This window comes from Equus asinus, chromosome 8 (assembly GCF_041296235.1).
Source record: "Equus asinus isolate D_3611 breed Donkey chromosome 8, EquAss-T2T_v2, whole genome shotgun sequence".
In the NCBI taxonomy this organism is placed as follows: Eukaryota; Metazoa; Chordata; class Mammalia; order Perissodactyla; family Equidae; genus Equus; species Equus asinus.
The window spans coordinates 27696286-27721095 of record NC_091797.1 but is presented as its reverse complement, the minus strand read 5'-3'; the positions used below and the strand labels follow the sequence as shown (position 1 = coordinate 27721095).

Here is a 24810-nt window from a genome sequence, read left to right as displayed (position 1 = left end):
GCTAAACTCTGGGCTAATCTGTTACTCAGCAACAGACAACAACACAGAGACTTAACTTTCGTGGTACACCTGCAGCACATACTCTAGAATTTCGTACACATTACACACTCAATAATTGAATCCCATCAGAGTTCCCAAATGGTTTAAGGCAAGTCATTGCCCATTTCCGGGCATCAGAATCGCTTGGAGGGCTTGTTAAAACACAGATAGCAGGCCTCACTCCCAGAGGTTCTGATTCAGTAGGTTTAGGGTGAGGCCTGAGAACCTGCATTTCAAAAAGTGCAGGTGATGCTGACGATGCTGCCCTTTGAGAACCGAACCACTGGGCTAGATTGTGGTACCAGGGCTCTGGGTTCCCAGAGGCCTTCCCGCACCATGCAGGAGGGCAGCATGGGCATGGTTCCAGGCCATCGGTTCCATCAAAGCAGCCTCTTTTACATCTGTTCAACACACTGAACATTTCCAGTGAGATTCTGTTTCAAAAAAGGGTCATGAGGCTAAAAGATAAACTGTAAAAGCACCGTCCTGTGCTCCTGGAAGGTAGGGAGCGAGGTTCCCTGAAGTCAACAAGACAGACAGATGCATGATAAATATTTTAAATAGGTGGTTAATCTTTCTTAATATATAAACATGTTTTTTTGGCTTGGGCAGTAATTGCCAAAATAAAAAATTAATCCTGAGTACTAGCCCTCTTTGATGGGGCTCTGCAGTGCAGGAAAATGCCAGCACATGGGCCCCTCTCAGGTGTGATGGTTATCTGGGGCTTATCCTAGCGTCCTGTTCCACCCGAATTAAGTTAGAAACCTGCAAAGAGAACCTCCCACCCAAGACAGCGTGGGGTCATCTGAGGAGCTCGACATTTGGCACCTTCTTGCCTCACCCCCTCATCTGGTCAATCTCTCCTTCCTGTCAGTTCCATCGGCTAACTCTCCCTCCCATCCCCGCCTCCTCTACTGTGGCCTTGGTTGAGCCTCATCATCTTCTCACCTCAACCACTCAACCAATGGCAGCCTCCTAGTGGGCCCCCCATGTGGGCCAGTTGCTAATGCGTGAAGACTCAGCTCCCCAGAAGTCCTGCTCTCTGACTTCCAGCCCTGCCTGTGCTCCCATGATCCTCCTCACATCTCTATCGTGGCCGTTACCACATCCCCTGATGATGACCGACTGAGGCTCTTTCCACCCCACTAGACTGAGCTTCACAAGCAACCAAGTTTTCCTCATCTTTGCAGCCCAGGACTTGACACAGTGTTTAACAGTCACAGGCCCACAGTCGCAGACGATTATAGGACCAGGAACTGTGCTAAACATCTTGCATCGTATTACCTTATTTAATCCGTTTATGGTAGGCTTCCCCATTTGATAGACGAGACTACAAAAGCACGGAAAAGTAAAGTAATTTGTCAGGGTCACACAGCTAATAATTGCTGACTTCAAGGCAGAACCCAGGCCTCTTGGCCCTGCTCTTGAAGCCGTGTTGTGCTACATGTAAAGTCCTGAGGGCAAGGATGGCAGAAGCTCGCTGCTCATAGCGCCTGGTACACAGCAGGTCCTCGGGAATTATGGAATGAAGTAAGCTTGGATGAGTGGGTTTGAGTCCTGACCTCATCACAGCTAATTGTGTGACTTGATCAGAGCCTTTCCACACCTCAGTTTCCTTATCAGAAGATGGAGAATAATACCACTTGTCCTGCATACTTCTAGAGTTATCATCCAACTCAATCCCGTTATTCATTCAACAGTTTTCAAGCACACACTATAGGCCAGGCAGTGTGCTGGGTGCTGAGTTACCAACATAACTAGAACATGAATCCTGTACTTAAGGAGGTCACTATCACAGGAGGGACAACTCATAAATAGCCACAATACAGTACGATAACAGTGCTAAGAGAGCTACATAGAGGGTCTATGGCAGGCTCCTCCCCCTGGCTGCACATTACAATCACTGGGGAAGTGTGAAGAGATTGAAATGTAGAAAAAGGCAGATTACTGGGTGTCCTGTTTCATATACTAGTCCCGGGATCTGACTTCACAGAGGTCTGCACCTTCCGTTGTCTTTCACTTACTTTACAGCTCTGTAAATTGTAGGAAGCATAGAGTAATGCAAAGGATTCTTATCCACAGAAACGCAAATGGATTTTGTTCAGTGGAATGCAATTGATGATTTGATTACTAGCCTGTAGCTACTGACTGATTTTGCATCCATTTGTAAATTCATTTCAGCATTCCTGACTGCCTGTATGTGTGTGTTGTTTGAATTACTTGAACCAGTTGTGACATCTTACTGGTTCCCTCACTAATTAATTAATGAATTAAATAAATCTTTGCCACGTGTTCATTTTATATTTCTATGGGAGTCATGATCTTATGTTTTTTAAAAATGTTTCCTTTAACAGGAGTTTTTTAAAAATACCCATGCTCAAGCCCCACCTTGCCAATTAAATCCAAATCTCGACGGGTGGGGCCTGAACCACTGTTTTTAAAAAGTTCCCTAGTTGATTCTAATGTTCAGATAGAGTTGAGAACCACTGATGAATATGAATACAGCAGGAGGAAGGAAGAAAACTAATATTTACTGAGCACTTACTGAATACTCAATAGATCAATTGGATCATTAAGTTATTTCATTCGATGCTCACAAAAACCCTTTGAGTTATTACCCATTTTACAAGTGAGGAAACTGAGAATCTGAGAGGTTAAGTAACTTGCCCAAGGTGACATAGCTAGGCAGAGCTGGGATCAAAAACCAGGTACGTCTAACTCCAAAACCCATTATATTTTTACTTCATCTAACTGCCAGGAGTCCTCCAGCACAATGAAAATCAAATAAAGAGGAGGTTTACTTCCCAAGCATTTATGGAAGCCCCACTGTGTGCAAGGCAATGGGGAGGCCATCCAGTTGACTAAGACTGGGTTCCTGCCCCACCCCCTAAATTCCATAACAATCTTATAATGTATAAACGTATAACCCTTGTTTCAAAATAATTCCTGCATCGTCCTCTCCTGCTCTTTCTAATTCTCAATACCTCCCATCTTCAGACAAAAGGGATATTTCTCCTAATGGCTTTCTTGAGGAATATTCCAAGTAAACACCCAGGTTCCAGAGAGTCCTACCTCCCCCTCAACACGCCGCCCTCCTCCCCCAAACACCTTAAAAAATCCCTGCGCAGAATGTCATCTAGACCCCAGCCCGGAGGGAGCATGCATTCCTTGTGCAGACGGTCTCTCTCCTCACCCCGCTCAGGCAGAGACTCCAAGGAAAACACCCGCTAGGGAAGATGACAGCGCTGCTTTTAAAATGGCACTTGAAGCTTCAACGGAGGGGATTCCCTAGAGATTGAGCTCTGCCGGAGAAGAAAATGGAGTTCCCCTGGAAACAGGACAGGGAGGGGGACTCCAAGGGCCCCCCAGAATCTCCTAGAGCAGGAAAGGGGCAAGCGAGGGGGCTGGGCAGTGATGAAGGACCAGGACTAGGGGGTCATTAACATAAGCACGGCACAAACAAGTGTGAAATCTACAACCCGGACACTCACTAAAGATGTTATAGAGCCTTCATTACTCTGGCTAATAACAAAGAAAAAAAATGCAAAAACTTGGATTTAAAAAAATCCAAGAAGCCACCAGGTCCCTGTCAGGCCTGATTTACACCCCTATTAATGATAATAGGAACACAACGGAACTGATGTTTTTCAAAAAAATCAATTTGGTGTATTTAGTTCTACATAGAAGTATAGGGTTTTTAAGCCAGAGGGACTTGGAGAGAAGAGGTATTAGGCAAGCAGTGGGAAGAACAGGGAGGCATGGATCCGACTGCTGTGCGCCCGCCCGCCCGGGGAAGGAGGGGAGGGTGGGTTAACCCCTCGCCACCCGCCCCCCGTAACCTGGAGCCAGACCAGCCCTGGAAGTGCCTGTCCCTCCTTCCAGTCCATTTATCCACACTCCAGGCTATGGGGGGGTGGGGGGGTTGTCTCACACTGCTCACAGTAGGGGGCACAGACCACCAAACACTGGTGGGCACAGGAATTCTATCATTAACAAAGCCGAAGAGAAGCCCCGAAATCTTTGTTTTACCCAGTGATTCTAACACAGAGAACCCTAGAGAATTGTTGGGAAGATGGACAAGTGTGGACTGGGTAGGCTGTGGTGTGAAATTGGGGAAGGGGCCGAGCCATCAGGGAGGTGAGGGGGGACCTGCCTGACCCCAGGGGGCTGGGACGGCCTCCCAGTGGGAAGAAAGAGTAAGTATAAATGAGAAAGAAGCCTGGAAATTAGGGTATTCACCCTCTGAAAAGCTCACTTCTTGTTCCTGGCAACAAAACCCAGTGGGAAAGGCTCCTGACATGCCACAAAAGATTCTCCCAAGGGCTCCTACAACCTCTATGACTAAGCCCCAAGAATATCAATTAAGCAGCATTAATTACATATCATCAGCTCCAGTGAGACCCTCAAAAGGGAGGCAGACTTGAAACTTCTTTGAGGACTAAATTAAGTGGTTCCCAGGGGCTCTGCTACACACAGAAGTTGGGATTTATGGGGGCGGGTGGGCAGCTGTCCCACCACTGCCCTGGGACAAAGGCCAGTGCAGGGCTGGGATTGAGAATCGGGGTCAGGCAAGCAAAGGCACAGGGAGAAGGGAGAAGGGAGATGGGAGGAGACAGAGGAGGGGGTATTTCTTCCTGCTCTGGCCCAGCCTTGGCACCATGGTTCTGGGAGAGGTTGTGTGTCGTTCCCCCCACCCCCACCCCGTCCCACCCTCTGCCTCTCACTCACAGACACAGCACTGTCTCCTGCCACTGCCCCTTCAAGCCTGGGGTGGGAACAGCTCCCTGCTGGTGCTAGGCCCTGGGTGCTGCACTGTCCCCTGTGGGTTTCCACAACCTCACCCACACCTTTGAAAGAAATCCATTAAATCTCTTCAGTTAAACCAACTGAGTAGAATTCTCTTTTCTGCTGGGACCCTGACATATATTTTCTCTCTCACATTCACACACACAATTTCCAACTCAGTTGAACACAAACGAAGAAGGGTCCTCCCCGCCGCGAACCCCCTCTTCTCAGACTGTGTAACATTCATGTGTCAACCTGCAAAAGCAGAAACCAGTTTAACCGGCAAAGTGTTTATTTGGGACCAAAGAATTGCAATTTGGGGAGCACAGAGTCAGGTAGAAACCCGAATAGTGTCCCACTAGGGAGTAAAATCAGGGATTTTTAAAGGCAAAGAGAGGAGGTTGTATTACAAAGAGTTTTAATTGGAGTAGGAGGCAGAGAGCTAGTCCTGGCTAAACATTGACTATTCACTCCATCTTCAGAAAGTCCACAACCCTCTGTCTTTGTGATCGGGATGTCCCTTCTCCTGCTGACGTCTCAAACAATTGCTTGTAAAGCAATTGCTGTTTTGGGTCAGTTCAAAGGTTTGGCCCGGGCCAAGGTTCAAGCCAGCAGTTGAGTCCGTGACTCCTGCCCATGCAGCAGAGAAACCCAAGGTCCCAAGCCCTTGGGGATGCAGGGGCTCAGTACTGCTGTCCCACCAAAGGGCCTCAGCGGGGATTCTCAGGGACCAGGGCTCCCACCCCAACCTCCACCCATCCCAGCCACACAGGTGCCACAGTGAGGGCCAGGTAGGGAATGACACTACGTGATTAGAGTCAGGGTTTGAGGCTCTTAACCTGGGCTCGAAGTGGGTTTGTGACACCCCGAAATTGAATGCAAATATCTGTAAATGTCTACATTTTCTGGGGAGAGATGCATGGTTTTCATCAATTTCTCAAAGGGAAGCATGTCTTCAGAAAGCTTTATGGGGACCAGCTCCGTGGCCGAGTGGTTAAGTTTGCACACTCTGCTGCGGCGGCCCAGGGTTCGGATCCTGGGCATGGACATGGCACCGCTTGTCAGGCCATGTTGAGGCGGCGTCCCACATCCCACAACTAGAAGGACCTGCAACTAAGATATACAACTGTGTACAGGCAGGGTTTGGGGAGATAAAGCAGAAAAAAAAAAAAAGATTGGCAACAGATGTTAGCCCAGGTGCCAATCTTTAAAAAAAAAAAAAAAAAGAAAGCTTTATGAGTCACTGATTCTAGCTTTGAAGGCCGATCTTAGGGTTTCCCACATAGAGCAGTAAAGTGAATAGTTAACAGAGCAGTCTGGGGCCAGGCTTCCTGGGTTGAAACCTGGCTCTGCTATTCACTGGCTGTGTGACCTCGGGCAAATCCCTTCACCTCTCTGTGCCTCAGTTTCCTCTTCTGTAAAATGGGAATAACCATCTATCTACACGTTGTAAGGCTGTCAGAGGCTTAAATGATCTGATTTATTTAACATACTTAGTCTCTAAGATGCTCCTGGCTCTCACCACTAACATTTTCTGCTTACCTTCCATGCCTGAGAAGGTTTCTGTCCTCTGTCTAAAGGGGTCCTCCGTGCCTGAGTCCCCTGGAGGCCCCAGCTCTGAGTGGTTTCTCTCCACATATCTTCCACACACAGGGTAAGGCTGAGGGGAAAACGCAGGGCCAGCCCCTTGCTCTTACAAACCAGCTACTCCACTAAGATCCAAGCTCTGCCCTCCCCGTGGGCTCCCCACAATGCCAAGGTCCAGCAATGCCCCAGGCCTCCGTTAGAAAAAAGGCAGTGGAATGTGAAAGTTCTGCTTAGAGACCCAGGCCTGGAGAAGAAAATGCACTCTGGCCTCTGGGAGGGGAGGGAGGCAGGCAGAGCCCTTGGGCAAGGAGGCCGCTGAGCGAGAGTGGGGCTGGAGGGTGTGTGTGTGGGGGGGGGGGGGGGCGGAGGGCCCGCTCAGACACACTGACTGGCAAGGAGGTGCAGAGCAAGGCAGCCTGGGAAGAGGCTCTCTCTGTTGCTTCCAGATTTCTAAAATCTGGGCCCCTCCTCCTTGCTGGGGGCAGCGACAGCAAGCAGCTCAGGGACGTCTCCCAACATCTGGGTCAACTCCCCGCAAATGCCTGCGGCTGGGGGCACTGGGGCCTGGGGCCAGGGTTGGGTAGAGGGGTAACCAGGCCATGGGCCCAGGACCCCCACTGGCCAGGGTTCTGTTGCTTATTATCACAACCCTGACATAGCCCTACTGCATGCCAGGCACTAAGTCTTTCCCATATATTAGCTCATTTAATCTTCATAACACCCTTATAAGGCAGTACTATTATTGTCCTCATTTTACAGATAAGTAAACTGAGATCAGACTCAGAGAGACTGAGTGACTCACGCGAGGTCACACAGCTGATGGGTGGCAGGAACAGGATTTAAACCCAGGCAGTCTGGCTCCAAATCAATAAGGAGTGGATCTCGTCACTAACCAATAAGAGGTTAATACCATGAGTGAGGCTGGGACTATGTCCTATCCAGTCTGTCCTCCTGTAGCTCTCCCACCCCCGGCCCAACCGCTGAATGTCTGCAGTGCTTACGGTCCCTTCCACCTTAACTCTTCCTGCGGGGCTGGGTGGTTCTACAGGTCAGGTGGTACAGGTGAGTGCCCTGACCTATACCTCTGCTCAACCCCCACTTCCAAGCCCTATACACACACACACACACACACACACACACACACACCCCCAGTCCTGGTCCCTCCTGTGATTTCCATAAACATTTGTTGATTAATTAACGAGTTGACCTAGAACCTAAACATTTTAGAGCCGGAAGGAACCAAATCCTCTCAAGCAATGAGAAAAGAGAGTCAGAGAAGGGGTTGGGGAGTTCACACAGCTGACGAGGAAAAGGGCCATGACAAGAGCCCAGGGCAGGTGGGCTCCGGCCCTGGCCGTGCCCTGTTCTCCCAGCAGCCTGTCAACGCCCCCTCTCTCATCTTTCTTCCTTCCATCAAAGCCTCCTCCTCCTTCCATGTTGTATCGTGACTTCTCATCTTCAAAACACTTCCGCACATCCATGGTCTCATTTAACCCAGCACTGACCTCATGGAGAAGATATTCTTATCATCCCAGTCTTACAGACGAAGGAATGGAGCTCCAGGAGCCAGAGGGTCCCCCCCAGAGGCACCGGGCGGTGGGGAGGGGGAACCAGGGCTCCCAAGAGTGACGAGGCACCACGTGCGCCCTGTGGTGTTCCTCGCGGTCCCCTGCCTCAGTAACGAGTGGGTGGCTCTGTGAGCCTGGACAATCTTACTGGCCCCTGATGTAAGCAGCTCTCGCCTTTTTACAAATTACAGCTGGAAGAAGCTCTGGAGACCTCCCCCAGCTGCAAAGCCCCCTGGCTGTGCCGGCCAGACCGAAAGAGGCCGGAGCTGACAGACTGCTCTCTACCTCGAAGCTGCCCCCCTTCCCCAGCTGGAGCTCCCCTATAATTTTCATATATTATTGATGGCTCCTTAACTGGGGATTCTAGAAGCCTTGCTGCAGAGCCCAGCCCTGGCCCCTCATGAATCATGTTCACCGGGATTAAAATTAGAGGCCAGAAAGCTATCTGACTCAAATAGAAATAGGAAACGAGAATGTGCTTTCCAAGGTTGGCTCCGGGAATGGAGTCCAGGTGGGCGCCCACGGCTGGAGAGGAGAAGGACCTGAGGTCAGGGCACCAGAAAGGGGGGCCTGGGTTGTGGGGAGGGGCACAGAAGACCTGGTTCCATGCCAAGCCCGCCACCATCTTGGGTCTGGAAAGTTCTCTTGCTGGAGGGGGCCAGGATTCTGTGGCCACCCCCTCCTTGTAGAGTGAGGAAAACCAGGCCCAGAGAGCGGAAGGGGCTTATCTAAAGTCACACAGAGCGAACCACAACTTCTGTGGCCTAGTGGCCTCCCAGACTACTTCCTGTTTTCTTAAGGCCTCCAGGTGAGGAAGGGCCGAGGTGGAGAAGGGGGACCTGAGGGAGGGGACCCAAGGCCCCAGAGGCCTTCCCGGTGCTCAGGCCTGGACAGAGAAGGTTTCCTCTCTGGCCCCAGACACCAGCAGCAGCCTGTGAAATTTTACCAAGCTCATAATGAAAGACTTCCTGCCAAAAAGATTAGTTCCTAATTAGCCATTGTTCCAGATAATCTGTGAAATCATCCCAGCTTCTGGGGGAATGGCCCTTTCACCAAGAAGCCTGGCTGCCAAGCTGCTGGCACGACACTCCCCCAGTCTGTTCCTCTGGTCCCGCCTGGGTGGCTGGGCCGGGGTCTGGCTGCAGCGCGTTGGGGGAGGGGCCTCCACAAGCCTCGCCCTAAAGGCACGTGTCCCCGTGCGCACCCCAAAATGTCTGTAGTTCCTACCGAAAGGCATCAGGATGTCTGAATGATGCCAGTGGTTTCTTCCTCTGGGTAAAGCAGTATTTTCCTAAGTAAAGTACTTAGGGTTTCTTATGAGAGCCATTACTGAGCATTTTCTCCATGCGTCCCAGGCACTTGACATGAATTAGCTCGGCTAATCCTCACAGCAGGCTTGGGAGCCCGAGCTCTTGCCCAAGAGCCCAGCTGGGCAGGCGGCGGCCCGCGTCTGGACCCAGTGACCTTGACTTCAGAGCCCACACTCTCAACAGCTCAGCCACCAGGTCCTAGACTGGTCATCAGGGATCCCAAATTGGGCTCACAGCCTGGTGGGCAGAGGGTCATTTCATTTTACATTTAAACTCTTGGCCATTGGACAAGCTGGATCTCCACTGCCCCTGCCCACCATCGTCTCATCTCGGGAGCTCCACAAGGCTACAAACCGTCTTCCTCCTTCTGCCCTTTCCCCTGCAGTCTGCTCTGCACACAGTGGCCAGAGCTATCTTTCTGAAACATAAACTGGCTGCATCACTCCCCTGCTCGAAACCCTCAAATAGCTTCCCATCACACTTAGAGCAGTACCTGAACTCCTACATGGCCTATGAAGCCCTACAGGACCAGCCCCTGACAACCTCTGTGACCATATCGCCCACTGTCTTCATTGTTCACACCACTCAAACTACACCGGCCTTCTTTTTGTCCTCCGAGTACAATGAGCTTGTTCCCACCTCAGGGCCTTTGCACTTGCTGTTCCCTCTGCCTGGAACACCCTCCTCCCAGACTTATGCATGTACCACGCAGGACTCAACTCCAGGGTCACCAGCCCCTCAGCAGGACCTTCCTTGAACCCCTCTAACTAAAGCAGCTCCCTCTGGCCACTATCTCATTATGCTGTTTTATCCTTTCACAGCACTTAGCAATCAGTACCTGAAACTACCCAATTTCAAGCCGCTCCAGAGCAGGGACTCTGCCTGTCTTGTTCTCCACTCTGTGCCTGGATCAGGGTCTGGCATATAGTAGGTGCTCAGTAAATGCTTACTCACTGACTGCTGCCTCTTTGGGAACCCTGATTAAATCTAAGACCTTGTACTCCCAACAGGGCCCTACGGGGTGCTACCCGCCCTTCCTGAGCTGAGCTCTCGTGTCTCTCCAACACACCCCGGGGCCACAGTCAGATCCAGTCACTGACGTCTCATGGACAGGCGGGGCAGTCCCACCTCCAGACTTTGCTCACGTCAGGCCCCATTCCTGTAACGCCCTTTCTTCCTCTCACCATCCTTCAAGTCCCAGGCCTGGTGCCACCTCCCCTTGGAAGCCCCCCCAGCCCTCTGGATCTTTCCTTGCTCTGAAGTGCTGAGAATTCATGTCTAAACCACTTGGGTGGCTCTTGGCCTAGTCGTGGTCTGGAACTTGAGGGCTCCAAGAAAATCTGTTCCAATACCCTCATCACAATGAAGAAAACGAGGCTTTTAAATCCTTCTATATCTTTGTCTGGTGTCCCCAGCTCCCCGTAAGTTCTCTGAGGGCAGAGACCTCCCTGCTACAGCTTTGCACCCTGGAGGATACCAGAGTGTCTTATTCAACTTATTTTCTCCTCTTGGCCTCCACTCTCTTATCTACAGAATGGGTTACCTGAGATAAAGCGCGTACATCGCCTGGTACGTTGCCCGGCACCCAGACCCCATCAATGATACTATTTTTACCAAGTGCCCACCTGGCTCCTCCAACTTATCCTATGTTATCTCTAATCCTTAGACAGTCCAGCACGTAAGTATTGTTAGTTGCCCATTTTACGTGTGAGGAAACTGAGGCTCAGAGAGGGTAAGTGTCTAATACAAGGTCACACAGGTCTAAGTACCAGGGTCTTGAGACAAACCCAGGTCTGTCTGACTCCCAAGAACTGCCCATGACACCACCACCCCTCTGTGGTTCAACAGGGAGAGAACTCTGGTTTCCTTGCCCTGTCCCCTGGGGTAAGTTTCACCATCTCTCTGAGATCTGGGGATAATCTCTCCCTGCCTGCAAAGTTGTTATAAGGATTAGGGACGATGAGTTTGAGATGCTGGGCAGACGGCAGACACTCAGTAAAGGATGCCTACTGTTACACAGCAGATTTTCTGTACATCTTGGTTGATTCTCTGAGTAGCTTGAACAATCAGAGTTATCAGGAAACAATCTCAGCTGCCGGATCGGAGTGTCTGGGGAGCTCAGAGAGAGCTAAAGGGGGAATCAGAGTCAGATAAAGGCATGGGCGTGGCTGGAGGGCTTCCTTTGGAGGAACGCTATGAGGGTGGGAAGTACACCAGTCCAGGGGCGCAGAATGTTTGGAAGCTGGAGGGAGGACACAGCTAGGGAAGGAGCAGGGAGCAGGCCACGAGGTAGGCTGAGAAAAGCTTGGAGTCAAACAGCTTGCGTTTTGTTCTATTGTTTATAATATATGACTTGAAATTATCTTTTTAAATGAGTTTCCTCCATCCTAGGAGTGGGAGTTACATCTGAAAGACCCTAACGAGGAGGCCTCACCTCAAATATGTTACCTCCTGGGCACTGGAGAAGCTATGAACAGAGGGGTGTTAGCAATGATTTTTCATGGCCAACAGGAAGGTGTGGAGAGACACATGGGTGGTTAGAAGTGTCATACAAGCAAGTAAGCACCTGCACTAGCAGCGTGTGAGCATCTGTGGAGACCAGCGACCTCATGCCTTGGGAACGGGCCTGGGCTTCTGACACCCCTGGGCTCTCCCACACATGGTGCCACTGCAGCCTGATCCTCACCAGCGCAGGAACACAGTCTCTTGTCCTGCCTCCGGCTAGCCTTTCAGGCAAGAGGTAGGTCCTGGGACCTCACTGAACATATAGGACAGGTGTGCGACTGGGGGCCACTTGCTAATATTAGGCAGAGTCTAAGCTTGAATGTTAGACCATATGAAACTGCCAACATTTTCAAGGCGCAAATCCACGCAGTTCAACTCAAGACACCGGTGCACGGGGCAGAAGTCAGCCCGAGTCGTGTTTTCACGGCTGTGTAGGCTCCAGAGTGGAGGCTGAGCGGATGCAGAGATGTGCCTGCACCCACCCCTGCCTGTGGGAGGCTGCTGGTATCTGCCCCAAAGGCCCGACAGCTGCAGAGAGCCCACTGTGGTTAGGTGGTTTCGTAACAGATTTGAATCCCGACCCTGCGCCCATTAACCACATGGCCTTGAACAGCTGCTTCAACTTTCCCTGCCTCGCAGGCCAGTACCACCTCCCCAGTGGTCGCTGCAGCACTGGGAGGCACCAGCAGAGCACACAGCAGGGGGCACCAGTGGTAGTCCCTTTCTTGCGGCCATTTTTAGGGTAGTCCGCGTGGAGAGGCTCTAACGCCAGGCTAAGAAGTTGATGTTTTGTCTCAGAGGCTTAGGGAACAGGTGAATTCCTGAGCTGTGATTTTGAGAGCCATTGGAACCAGCGAAAAGCCCTTTTTAGCTCAGGAGGAGCTAAAGGGGAGAGAAGGGATGCTGGCTGCTGAGGGCAGAGCCAGAGAGGAAGATGGAGGTCTGGAAGGGAGCAGGAGCCAGACAGGCCGCCACTCACAGAGGCAGGGTTTGGTGGGCAGACTGAGAGGCAGGTAAACATCACAGGCAGATAAAGACCGGGAGAGGACAAAGGCACCAGAGAGACAGGGAGCTGGGGTCCTGCACTGTCAGCGGCCACCATCCTGGCGGCCAGTGAGCCAAACTGCAATGCTCTGTTTGGGCACGACACAGCGATAACGGCATCCCTGCCTCTGGCCCATCCTGGAAGAGCCCCTCCTGATGAGGAACTCTTCCCACAAGGAGCTGGGATGCTTCCCTTCAAGCCCTTCTCCTCCTGGAAGCCCTCACTCCTGGAGCCAATCAGGTCCTGGCGTCCCAGGCTGAGAAGGGGACTCAGGTTTCACAGGAAGCCTGAATATTCTAGAATGTTGGCTGTCTCCTGGTGCGGGCAGGTTGGTTTAGTTCGCTGGGTCTCCAAGTGCAGCCGTTCCCACTGTGATGGAGCGCCCAGGTGCCCAAGCTGGGCAAGGGCACCTTACAGCGGATATTTCCAGGCATTTCGCAAGTGTTATCTTAATTAGTCCTCCCAAGAAGATGTCCCAACCCCATTTCCCAGTTGAGTAAGCTGAGACTTGGAGAAGATAAACACCTCACCAGTCACATAGTCAATAAATATGAGCTGGGATGGGAACCCAGGGTTTTGGATGTTAAGTTCACAGCCTCATCTGACAAGGCATTTGACTGTTACTCATACTTAAGGACCGGATTGAGAAATATGGGAAGGGTTATAACAAAGTTATGTAGAACTACATAGGTGGCTGAACAGCATATCCCAAAGGTCAACTAAAGAACTGAGGTCAATCTGGGAAAAGGTGTCTAGTAGAGGACCACAGACCTCCATCCCATTCACCCCCTGTCACTCATGTGGATGACAACTGCCGCCGCCAGCACCAGAAAGCAGAACCAAGAGGATGGACAACCGTAATTCAACATGATCATCAGACCGTAACTACAGACTGAATCTACCAAATGACACATCACAGAGGGAAACGTAATATGTCACATTTAGGTTCAAAAACTCAATTGCCAAATCTACACTGGAGGAATTCTGTTTGGACGGCACCTCATGTGAGAAAAACACAGGAGCCTCCAAACTCAACGTGAAGTAAGTCGAAGACAGCTGCCAAAAAGGCTAGTGGACGCCTAGACAGTGCCGATAGATGTCTAACCCTCAGAAACAGACACACTCTGCAGAGACCGGAGGGAGGAGCGTGATCGTGCAGGTCAAGCCCTGGTGAGGAGGGAGCCAGTCCGTGACCCTCTGGGCTGGAGAAGTGGACGGTGCGGGACACACCCTCTGGGAAGAACACTGACAAACGGACATGTGTTCCAGGTCTGTGCCTGGATTGGTAAAGGGACAAGAGACAGTGATGCAAAGAGGAACCACTGACAGAAATGGTCACATTCTAAGTCTGCCCGAAAGCAGACTAACAGGGCCTGAGCGCCGTCCTCCAATATTGAGGGAAAGAGCACGTGGAAGAAGAAACCAACTTACTTTGTCCATCTAAGGAGGGCAGAATTAGGAAGAAGTGGAATTTTGCCTTTTATAGATAACTCTATTATGGGTCTTACAATTTCGTGTTCTAGAAACCACTTTCACCTTGATCTCTCTGTGCTTCAGTTTCCTCCTCTGCGAATAATGATGATGATGATGATGATGATGATGATGACGATAATGATATCTTCTTCACAGGGCTATTGTGAGGATTAAATGAGTTACTACATGTAAATGCTTACAACAGTGCCTGGCACACTACTGTTACGTAAGTGTTTGCTATTAGCATTATTACTGCTGTTATTGTTACCTCCCTGAATTGAAAGTGAGCTGCTCTGGCCTCAGACACTGTCTGGTACCCCTCTGTGTCCCAGCATTCTCCCCTGGCACACAGTAGGTGCTCAACACATGCTCACTGAGTCAGAGTTACGTGGAGGCACATATCAAGGTGCTCCAAGGAAGATCATTCTGAATATTTAGAGATGAACTGTCATTCCCAGCTGGTATTAAAATGTTCAGCGGGCTGAGGTTACTCAAAAATAGACTGAGCATTCTAGCAGGGAGGTATGGGTGTGGTGGCTGGGGCCACACGCCCTGCAGGTGGTATGGGTCATCCTAAGGTTCTGTGATACCCATCTCCTCCTTTGCAAGGGGCCCTTGGCCAGGACAGTTACGTGGCAAGGGAGGGGCAGGGATCACCCTCCCCACCTTTTCAAATGGGAAACCACGAGATTCGCCCTATCATGCCCCTCTTCCCAGCGAGAGCGTTTCTGGGACTCTTTCTGCCCGGCCAGCCTGCGTTTCCCAGGACATGCAGAAGTCCCTGGCAAACCTTGATGCAAATAGTGCTCCATTTCCTGGGTGAAAATTACATCTTGAGTCAATTTTCATAAAATGCAGTGACAGATTTAGGTGCTAGGAAGATGGAGCTTTCTCAGAAGGCATTAAAATGACCCGAATGGTTAAAATCAGCCAAAACCCAGCCGCCAGGGGACACGAGAACAGCTTTCATCCCTCTGCCGCCTTGTGCAACTCTGGAGTCTAGGCCCTGCCTGGAGAAACTGCTGTGCCTGCACTTGACTCCCTCCGGTCATAGGATGATTAGCTCTCAGCCAAGATGCTGCTAACAGACGTTTGCAATGAACTAGCAGGTGGAGTGGTAAGAATTGGTTCCTGCTTGGTTGCGAAGGCGGTCTTCCATCCCAGGGGCAGTTCCATAGAGAGAGATCTGGATTTTTCTTTAAATTCTCCATCGCTGATGCTTTTCTCTGTGGGTCACACAGAGAATCAGGCAAAGAAGTAGGGTCTCGATACGCTTGAGTGCATCTTCCCTTCTCCAGAAACAGCTTGAAGCCTGTGTCCTAGGGGTACCCATGTGGCTGAGCTCTGCCAGTCACCCCTGAAGGCTGCGCATGGTGCTGACTGCCTCTCGTAAATGAAGTCAGTCTCCTTGACTCTAGGGACCCTCCTGCTCTGACATTCTAACCCCATGACCTCAGCTGTCCTCAGCCTGACAGCCATGAGCTCCCTTTAGGTGCCTCTTCCTGTATTTTGCCAGCGCCTCACCCTGAACGCCGCCAGCCTCGCTCATCTGCTCACTGTCTGCTCTGGATGGTCTCCGTTTGCCCCTCCGAATCCACTCCCGGCCCTTCTCCACCCTGCTCTGTGCCTCGGAGGCTGGCTCATGTGGACTGCATCAACAGCTCCCTGCCCTAGGTCTTTCCAGTGGGGTTCCACAAGTGGGAGGTGCTGGCAGGGGAACAGAGGGTGGCAAGAGGGTGAGGTTGGCTGGGCTGACCGTGTCCTCCACTGAGGGCCTCTGCTCCTGTCAGGAAGCCTCCTTGCAGTTCCAGGAACCACCCCCTCCCCCTCCCCCCTCAGGCCTGGAGTAGCAATGGCTTCCCACTATTGCCAGCCCCATGATTCATCACCCCTCATTGGTTTCCCTAAACCTCGCCCACTGCTTTATAAATAGCCTTTTATTACATCCCCCAACTACTCAGGACCCAGACTGACCTCATCCAGGCCGCCCTCTGTGCCTTTGTTTACACCACCATCTTTGCTGCTGGACCCTTGTGCCATGTCCCCCGGCTTCACTGAAACCCAGCTCAATCAGCTCCTCCAAGTGGATGCTCCCACTGCTCTGGGGTCTAGCACCCTGATTCCGCCACCTGAGACCAATCCTGCCCCTCTCAAAAGAATGTGGAAGTTGAACCAGATGATCCTGGAAGTTCCTTCTGACCCAGATTCACCTCTGCTCCACATCATGCACCCCTTAGCCAGATGGCTTGTGTTTAGGTTAAAATTCCATTTAAAAAAATTTAATGAGCTATCAAGGTGCTTTAGCCAAACATGGCACTCTGGCTATAACTTCTCTCATTTTATTCTCATCGATACTTCTCACCATTTCTTCTGTTAAAATTATTCACGCACGTGACTCTCCCCCTCCAGGCTGCAAACTCCCTAGTTCCAGCTCGTGCTGCTAGTGAAGCTCTATTCTTTTGACCATCTTCCTCTTTCCCCAGGCGCCTCATAAATGCTTACTGTTGCAAATAGTGGCTGAAATGGGGGGAGTGACCGGCAAGGCCCCCAACACTCTGGATGATGCTATACAATGATATTTACTGAGCAATGACTATGCACCATGCATGTTATGTCCATCATGTTGTTTCTCCTCCACCACAGGCCTACAAGGTAGGTGTTACCCCATATTATACAAATGGAAACTGAGGCACAGAGAGGTTAAGCAACTGCTCCAGGTCCTCCACAGATGTATTTGACACCCAGGCCTCACACCTTTCCTCTGCTCCACCCTGCGGGTGCATGTGGTAAGATGCAACGTGGACAAATGGGGACCCTGACCCAAAGGGAGACAAGTCTCAATTACAGAATGCAATTAATGACTAGTGGAGCAGTGCCCTTCTGAAGAGGCCCTTCCAGACTTTTCTGAATGAATCACTAAGACATTAGCACATTCCTGCTTTCTATGAAGCTCAGCCAAAAGGCCTTAAAAGTAATTAGTTCACTTAAGTAGGCCAAACATTTCCCCAGCAATCTGGTTTACACTTTAATTGACTTAGAGTCTTGGAGAGGGCAAAAAAGTCAACTTTAGCCCAGCCCCTGTGGAAATATTTCCCATACATTTTATGGATAAAATTCACCCCCTTCAGCCTCTTGCCTCTGCCGAGCCTGGGAGGGGGAAGGGAGAAGGGGGAGCAGGGAGCACGGCAGGCGATGCTCCAGGCAGTCCGCTAACAAGGCAGGGGAGGTTCCTTACTAAAGTCAGAGGAACAGAAGCTTTCCTGGCCACTCTCATTCTCGTCATGTCCTCTGGGAAGCCCCTCTACCCCACCATGGGCTCTTGGCTTTGGTCATCTCGGGCACCATTCTTCTCCCTTCCCCTTTCTGCAGGCCCTGGGAACTGGCCCCTGTCCCTCTGCTCTCGGAGCTGCCTTGGCCCCATTAGGCTTTGGAGCGTCCCTCTCTCAGTGGAGACCCCATCCACAGCCCACAGGCCGACTTCGCAGGTACAGGTGGAGAAGGGCATGGGGTGGGGCTGCCGAGGTCAAATCCCCTCTTGTCCCAGCCTTGTGCCCCTTCTGATCACCAGAAGGCGTGAGCTCAATTCCTACAGCTCCGAAGGCCACAGGAAACCAGTTTTGGCTCTGAGACCCAGTAAATCCGCCCCTACCTCCTCGACTATGGACGAGAACATTCTTCACCCCCAGACTTCAACCTCGTCCTTGCTTGGCCAGACCTGCTTCTCCAACAGTAAGGAGTTCTGCTACTTCTGTTGTTCAAACAGGAGCCAGGGGCATCAAGACCCTCACCTTTGATTGGGTTCCCCCTTTTCCTCTCTGCACCTGAAAACCAGCTGGCACAGAAGGCCTGAGGGAGGAAGGAAGCAGAGATGGGAACGAGACTATGGCTGCCACATCCTTGCCTGGCTCCTTTTCCTACTCCTTGCATTCCTTCAACAGCCATTTATTAAGCACCTACTGTGTGCTGGGCACCATTCCAGGGGCTTAAAATATAACAGTGAACAAAGCAGATGAAAATCCCTGCCCTCATGGAGCTGACACATGACAAACAAGATAAGTAAGCAAACCAGAGTGCCATTTATGGTTTGTGGCACAAAATGATAAGGAGGAAAAATTAAGCAGGAACGGGCACGTGTGTTGGAGAGATTGAAATGTCAGATTAGGTAGCCAGGGAAGGCCTTGATAGGATGACATCTGAGTTAAGATCTGAGGGAGGTGTGAGGGGGCCACAGGGACATCTGGGAAAAGAGCATTCCAGGAAGAAGGAACAGCAAGTGCAAAGGCCCTGAAGCGGGAGGAGGCAGATGTGGCTTGAGTAGAGTGATGGAGGGGATGAGCAGTAGGAGAAAAGGTCAGCCAGGTGAAAGAAGTTAATCGTGGAGGGCCAGGTGGACCATCATGGAGACTATGGGTTTGCAAGATGGGAGCCACTGGAGGGCTCTGAGCAGAGGGACAGAATTTGACTTGGGTATTAACAGGATCCCTCTGGGTGCTGGGAGGGGAACAGAATGAAGGTCTAGGAGGCTCACAGCCACCCATGAACAGTTTGTGATTCTTGAGAGTGAGCCCTTCCAGTCCGCCCTCTCCTCATACACACCACCACAGGGGCAAAAGGCACACGGAGCGCCGTGAGGACAACGGAACTGAGACAAGGCTGGCAAGGCGGGTGGTCCTGGCTTGTGGCAGGGCTTGGAAGCCAGGCTACCGAGCTGGGACTTGATTCAAAGCAAAGGGGAGTCACTGACGGTTTCTGATCAGGGAATCACTAGACAGAAGCCATGCTCACCTTAGTCAGAAACCAAGGGAAGGCTACTGTGGACAAGGCATATCCTAGATGCTGTACCAGGTCTCAGGCCACCAGACAAAGAGATCTTGGTGGGCTTGGACTCCCTCTGTCCCCCCTCAGACCGGGGCTCCCCGAGGGCGGGGCCGCGTCCCCCCTCAGACCGGGGCTCCCCGAGGGCGGGGCCGCGTCTCCCCTCAGACCGGGGCTCCCTGAGGACAAGTTGTGTCTCCCCTCAGACCAGGGCTCCCCGAGGGCGGGGCCGCGTCCCCCTCAGACCGGGGCTCCCTGAGGACAAGTTGTGTCCCCCCTCAGACCGGGGCTCCCCGAGGGCGGGGCCGCGTCCCCCTCAGACCGGGGCTCCCCGAGGGCGGGGCCGCGTCTCCCCTCAGACCGCGTCCCCCCTCAGACCGGGGCTCCCCGAGGGCAGGTACTTTCCCTCCACCTTCAGTCTCTTCCTGAACCAGCAGGGACAACACTCCACCTCTGCACACTTTACTGTCCTTCCTGGGGAGCTTAGATGCCGCAGTTAGAAATATCAGGTGGGATAACTCCAGAGTTTGACACACAGACAGACAATCAGGGACAGGCCCATGTTACCAGAGTGGGAAAGCGGCTTTACCTACCTCCCGCCACTGCTTGTTCTCCATCCCTTGAGTATACATGACACACACTGTGGGGAGAGGAGAAAAAAAGGGTTAGCACCTCAGGCCAGGAGGAAGGTGGGGCCCCAGATGGGGAGGGCCCCGGAGGGAGGGCACCTCAGGAGACTCTGGCCTGGGTAGGGGTGGGGAGGAGGGTGGGCGTGGGGTGGGGTTGAAGAAGCAGACCTAGAGCATAGGCGTGTCTGGGAGGGGCACCCTTTAGGAGAGGGGGCAGGGACCATTCACATCCAGGCCAGAGCAAGTGTGAAGTGTGAGGCAGGTAGACAGGTGGGCATGACAGAGGACTGGGTGGCAGAGGTGTGGCCGGAGAGAGCCTCTGAAACATGCATTGTCCCTTTAGAGCCCAAGCAGCTTCGTGAGACCTACTATTAACATCAGCCCCACTCTACTGATGGGGAAACTGAGGCTCAGAGGAGGCCAACGACCTGTCTGAGGTCATACACTTGAGTGGCATTGCTCAGGACTAGAACCCTAGGCTCCAAAATCAGTGCCCATCCCCTCGGACCACAGCCAGTTGGGGCTCTCAAATGCACTGGTTTCCCTGGGACTAGACCTTCTGGCCCCAGACACCCTGACCCCCCCCAACCCACTCGGCTGTGTCGAGGCTTCACTAGCACAGGGGCTGGGAAGGGTCAGACCCCCCCAGCTGTCTTTCTCTGGACAGTATCGGGGGAACATTCAACCGCCTGATGCACCTGGGACGGTGCCTGGCGCATAGTTAGTGCTCAGTAAGGGCTCCAGTGTTGGCTGCTGCGATCAGTCCTAACGTTGCTGCTGTTGTCACTGTTATTATTGTCAGAGCAGGACTTACGTGGGTCAGACTTGGAAAACATGTCTTTGTCCAAAAGGTTCCTGAAAGAGGGGGAGAGAGCAGGAGTTAGCACAGCCCAGAAGAGGAGGCGATCTCGGGGGATTCAGGCCTTTATTGAGACCCCGAGGCTGCCGCGGGCCTGGCCTCCGGCAAAACAGGGAGAGCTGCGGCTCCTTCTGCACATGTTTATTAGGCGCTCATTAAAGTCTGCGGGCCCTGGAGTTTCCTCAGCTCCGCCTCCCTGGGGTGTGTGGTGCTCCCTACCCCCACCCACACCAGTGACACATGCACGCATCTGCACACATCCCCCCACACACTCTGTGTACCCTGGTGCCCCGCGTCCCACAGCCCCTCGCTCTCGGCCCAAATCCCAATCTGCCCAATGTCTTAGCCTGTTCTAGAAATTCTCTTCTTACCACTTCTCTGTCTCTCAAAAAAATAAAATAAAATCAAGCAATCAAAATGTCTCCATCCAGTGTCCCATTCTCTCTGGGCTCTGCTTACAGACAGTTTATTCCATCGTCTCATCTGTGCTGATGGATTAATGAATTACACCTCCCAGGGGACGCAGACTTATTTGAACAGGGTCCTTCTGTGGTCAAGGCCAGAGCTATCACATGGCCCTAATAATCTCACTTGAAGGCACTACAGCAAGATGATGGGCACAACGTTTGGGGACTGAGCAGTCTTTGAGCAGGCAGGTGCTGAGCCCCTCCTGCCCCGCCTCTGTGCAATCCCCCATCTCCCACGCATCGAAAACCACCCCCCCCCCCCACCAGGCGCTGCCCTAAGTGTTATGCAAATCTTCCTACCCTGCCCTGCAAGATCAGCATTGGTAGGCATCATCCCATCTTCCAGATGAGAAAGTGGAGGCAGAGGGACATCAGGGAGGGGGATGTCCTGCACATCTGGTGTCCCTCATTCTACAGCGACCTGCTGCTGTCAGGAAGCAACACAGCCCCTGGAAACTTGGTTTCTGGCCGGGAAGTGACTCAACCTCTCTGAGCCTCCGTTTCCTCATCTGTACAAGGGAGACCATCGTGACAGCCTTGAAGGTTGTTGATGCCCTCCCCTACCTCCCAGCCCTCCTCGTCCTGTACACCCACCGTTTCCTCCTGCGCCTGCTTCTTTCCTGAGGGCTTCCTCTGGCAGGCCAGGCTGCAATTACCAGGAAGGTGACGCTCCCCAGGGCAGCCCTCAAGCAAGATGGGCAGGAGCTGGGGGAGAAATGCACTGCTTCCTCACTGCCGCCCCCTCAACCCTGGGGACAGCTCTGAGGTGTGTCCCACAGTCTCCCAGAGGGCCCAATGGGACGAGCCCCAGGGGCCCACCAGGAGACCTGCCCATTGAAGGCCCTGTCGACTCGGGTAGCCCGCTCATGCCCCCGCTCATGCCCCGTCCCTGTAGGAGCTTCCTGGGAGCTTCCCCTGTGCGAGCTACTGACTGCTTCCCACACGCCCTAAAGCTAAGCTCTGCCCTTGCCAGCCAACTCAGCCTTGTCCCATCTCCCTCAAAGATGTCCCCAGGGGTCTTCTCACCTCCCCTCATGCCCTCCCACACCCCCCCACAGGCCCCTGTGCCCTTTGAACCCCTTTCCCAGAGAGGAGAAACAATCGACACTGGTCTGTGTAGCTTCCTGACAGCCGACCCCAAACATCAGAGCTGGATGGGACCCTCAGGATCATCTCTTCCACCTTCTCCTTGAAGAAGGAGAGACTGAGGCCCAGAGAGAGGCAGGAGTGGCCACACCCCACAGCAAGCAGTGGTAGAGCCAGAAAGGTCTAGAAGGAGGTTTTACCCTGGGTCACCATCACCAAAGCCATCAAGTGTGACAACCTGACTGGGCAACTTGACCCCACAGTCAACCCCACTGCCCATGCCCCCAATCCTGAGGTGGGAGACAAAGACCGACTGACAGACAGACAGATAGATGCAGTAGCAACCTGGTGCCAGCACATGGTGTCTCCTGCTGCCGGGGGAGGCCCCAGATGGTGAATCACCCCAGCTCTGATCCCTGAGCAGAATCCCGGAGATGTCCCCAAGAGAGGGGTCCCCGGATCCCCATCCTCCATTCCAGTCTCTTCATTCAGGGGCCTCTCCCCAAAAGCAGCCGCCCTGGCTAGCTCTCCATGACCCCACAGGCACACAGCCCCTCGCTGGCTCCCACCCTCCTCCACCAGACCTGCTCCCAGCCAGTGAAAACCATCAGATAAACCATCGGATAAACCTCCCAGCCCACTGCAGGGAGCGTGGGATGAACCGATGCCCAAGGCAGCTCTGGAAAGCAGGCAGCAGGGGAGGGGAGACAGGTAAGATCCCACTTTCACACATGCTCATCCGCACCCAGGTGGGCAGACCTCCTCCTGCAGTGCGCTAGCTTTAGGGGCGGGAGCGTCTGTCTTGACTTAAACAAAGGACAAAAGCCTTAACACCAAAGATGACTCTACAGTGGTGGAACCTGAGGCACGGTGAGGAGCTGGAAAGCAATAAAGAGGGCTGGGGGGGCGGGACTTCTCTATGAAAGCAAGTGCTGGGGTTTGTCTTTGAATTCTATAATGAAATTCTATCACTACATAAAATCCTAGAATGTTCAAGGTGGAAGGGACCCCAGAGGTCACCTTCTCCAATCCCTTTATAAATCAGGAATGTGAGCCTCAGAGAGAGGTCAATTGACTTCTCAAAGGTCTGGGTGTCCAAGTTTGGGTCTGGAACGCAGGTTTAGTCATGTCTAGGCTAGTGAGAAAGAGAGTGAGACCCTGGATTTTAGCCTAAATGTGAGTGTGTGTGTGTGTGTGTGTGTGTGAGAGAGAGAGAGAGAGAGAGAGAAAGAGAGAGAAGGAGTCTTATCTTCAAAGAGAAGTGGGCTTTTCTTGGCCCTGCTCACCCTTCCAGCTGGGCAAGAGGCACACAGCTTGACTAAGAAATAGAATCCAGCCACCTAGATTTGGTGGCTCCCCATCCAGTGACCTCAGGACTCTCAGTGAGCCCTGGGGCATGGGCCATCCTGGCCGTGGCATCTGAGGGTAATGCAAACCCTCTTCCCTCCAGTCTGCTGAGATTATCCTCGGCATCTGTGCAGACCCATTCCTGTCCTTCCTCTTCCATTTTGCCCTCCCTGGACAGACACTGACCAACAACCATTTCCTCGCCCCTTCCCCGAGCTCTCTCTGGCCTGCAGTGTGCAGCCATACTCAGTACACCCTGGGCTGCAAAATCAGGGGTGCATCTCTCTTTCACACAGGCTGTGCGCTCCTCCAGGGCAGGGACCCCGCTTCTACTGCAGGCCAGCCCAGCACTGACTCAGTAGGTGCCTTGCGAATTGGATGGATGAAGGAAGACCAAAAGGAATGGCCAGAAGTGTGAGCGAGGCACTTGTCTCCCCTCCTGCATGGTGCCTGGTCATGCTCGGGGCCTGCCACTCTACTTCCTGTTAGCTGTAGAGCCTAATGCTTAAGTGCATGGGCTGGGTTCACATCCCAGGCTTGGACAAGTTACTTGCCTTCCTTGTGCCTCAGTTTCCCCATCTGTAAAGTGGGACTGAAAACACTTGCTCCCTCAGGACTGCTGTGGGGCACTTGGACATAGTGAGGCTCATCGCATGGGTCAGTCATCATTGGCCTAGTGCTGAGCAGGGCAGTCACTCTCCTGGTGGGTGCTCAGGCTCACTTGGTGATGAAGGAGAGACGGGATGGGTGACACAAGCCATCTCTACCCTCACCGGTCCGAGGAAGCCCAGACCCAACACATACACTGCCAGCGCCCCAGTGTGAAGTGCGTGTGGATCCCCCCACTGGCGGAGAGCAGACCTGCCTCTCCCCAACCTCAGGCTCCTCCTTGACCTCCCTCCCTCTCTCCTCTCCCCCTTGAGGACCCTCTGCCCCTTTGCCTGGGTCCCTGCACCCTATACCCCTCTCTGATCTCTACCTCATCCACACTTGCCCCCTACCATGCCTCACCCCACCCGCCTACCCTGACAGAAGCCTCACGGCCGCCGAGCCTGCCCTCTTGGCCTTGAGATGGCTTCACCCCATGAGCAACGGGCCTCTCGCTTCCTCAGACTCGCCCCTGCCCTCACTTGTAAAAAGGCAGACTCTTGGGCCCCATTCCTAGAGTCTGGTTTTGTAGGTCTGGACAGGGCCCCAGAAGCCATGTTTAAACAAACTACACACACAGACACACACACACACACACACACACACACATTGTGTTCCTGACGGCACTTGTCCAAATACCATATGTC

General features: G+C 52.6%; 1 protein-coding gene across 2 annotated transcripts in view; it reads right to left on the bottom strand.

Moving 5' to 3' along the window:
- CPNE5 (copine 5) overlaps positions 1 to 24810 on the bottom strand; it is an 86055-nt gene that overhangs the window by 50651 nt on the left and 10594 nt on the right. For both annotated transcript variants that reach the window (XM_014830986.3, XM_014830987.3), the window contains exons 2-3: positions 20571 to 20611; positions 19721 to 19767 (exon numbers count right to left, since the gene is read on the bottom strand). In XM_014830986.3, coding sequence (XP_014686472.1) covers positions 19721 to 19767; positions 20571 to 20611 — 88 coding nt within the window. The remainder of the gene's footprint in view (positions 1 to 19720; positions 19768 to 20570; positions 20612 to 24810) is intronic.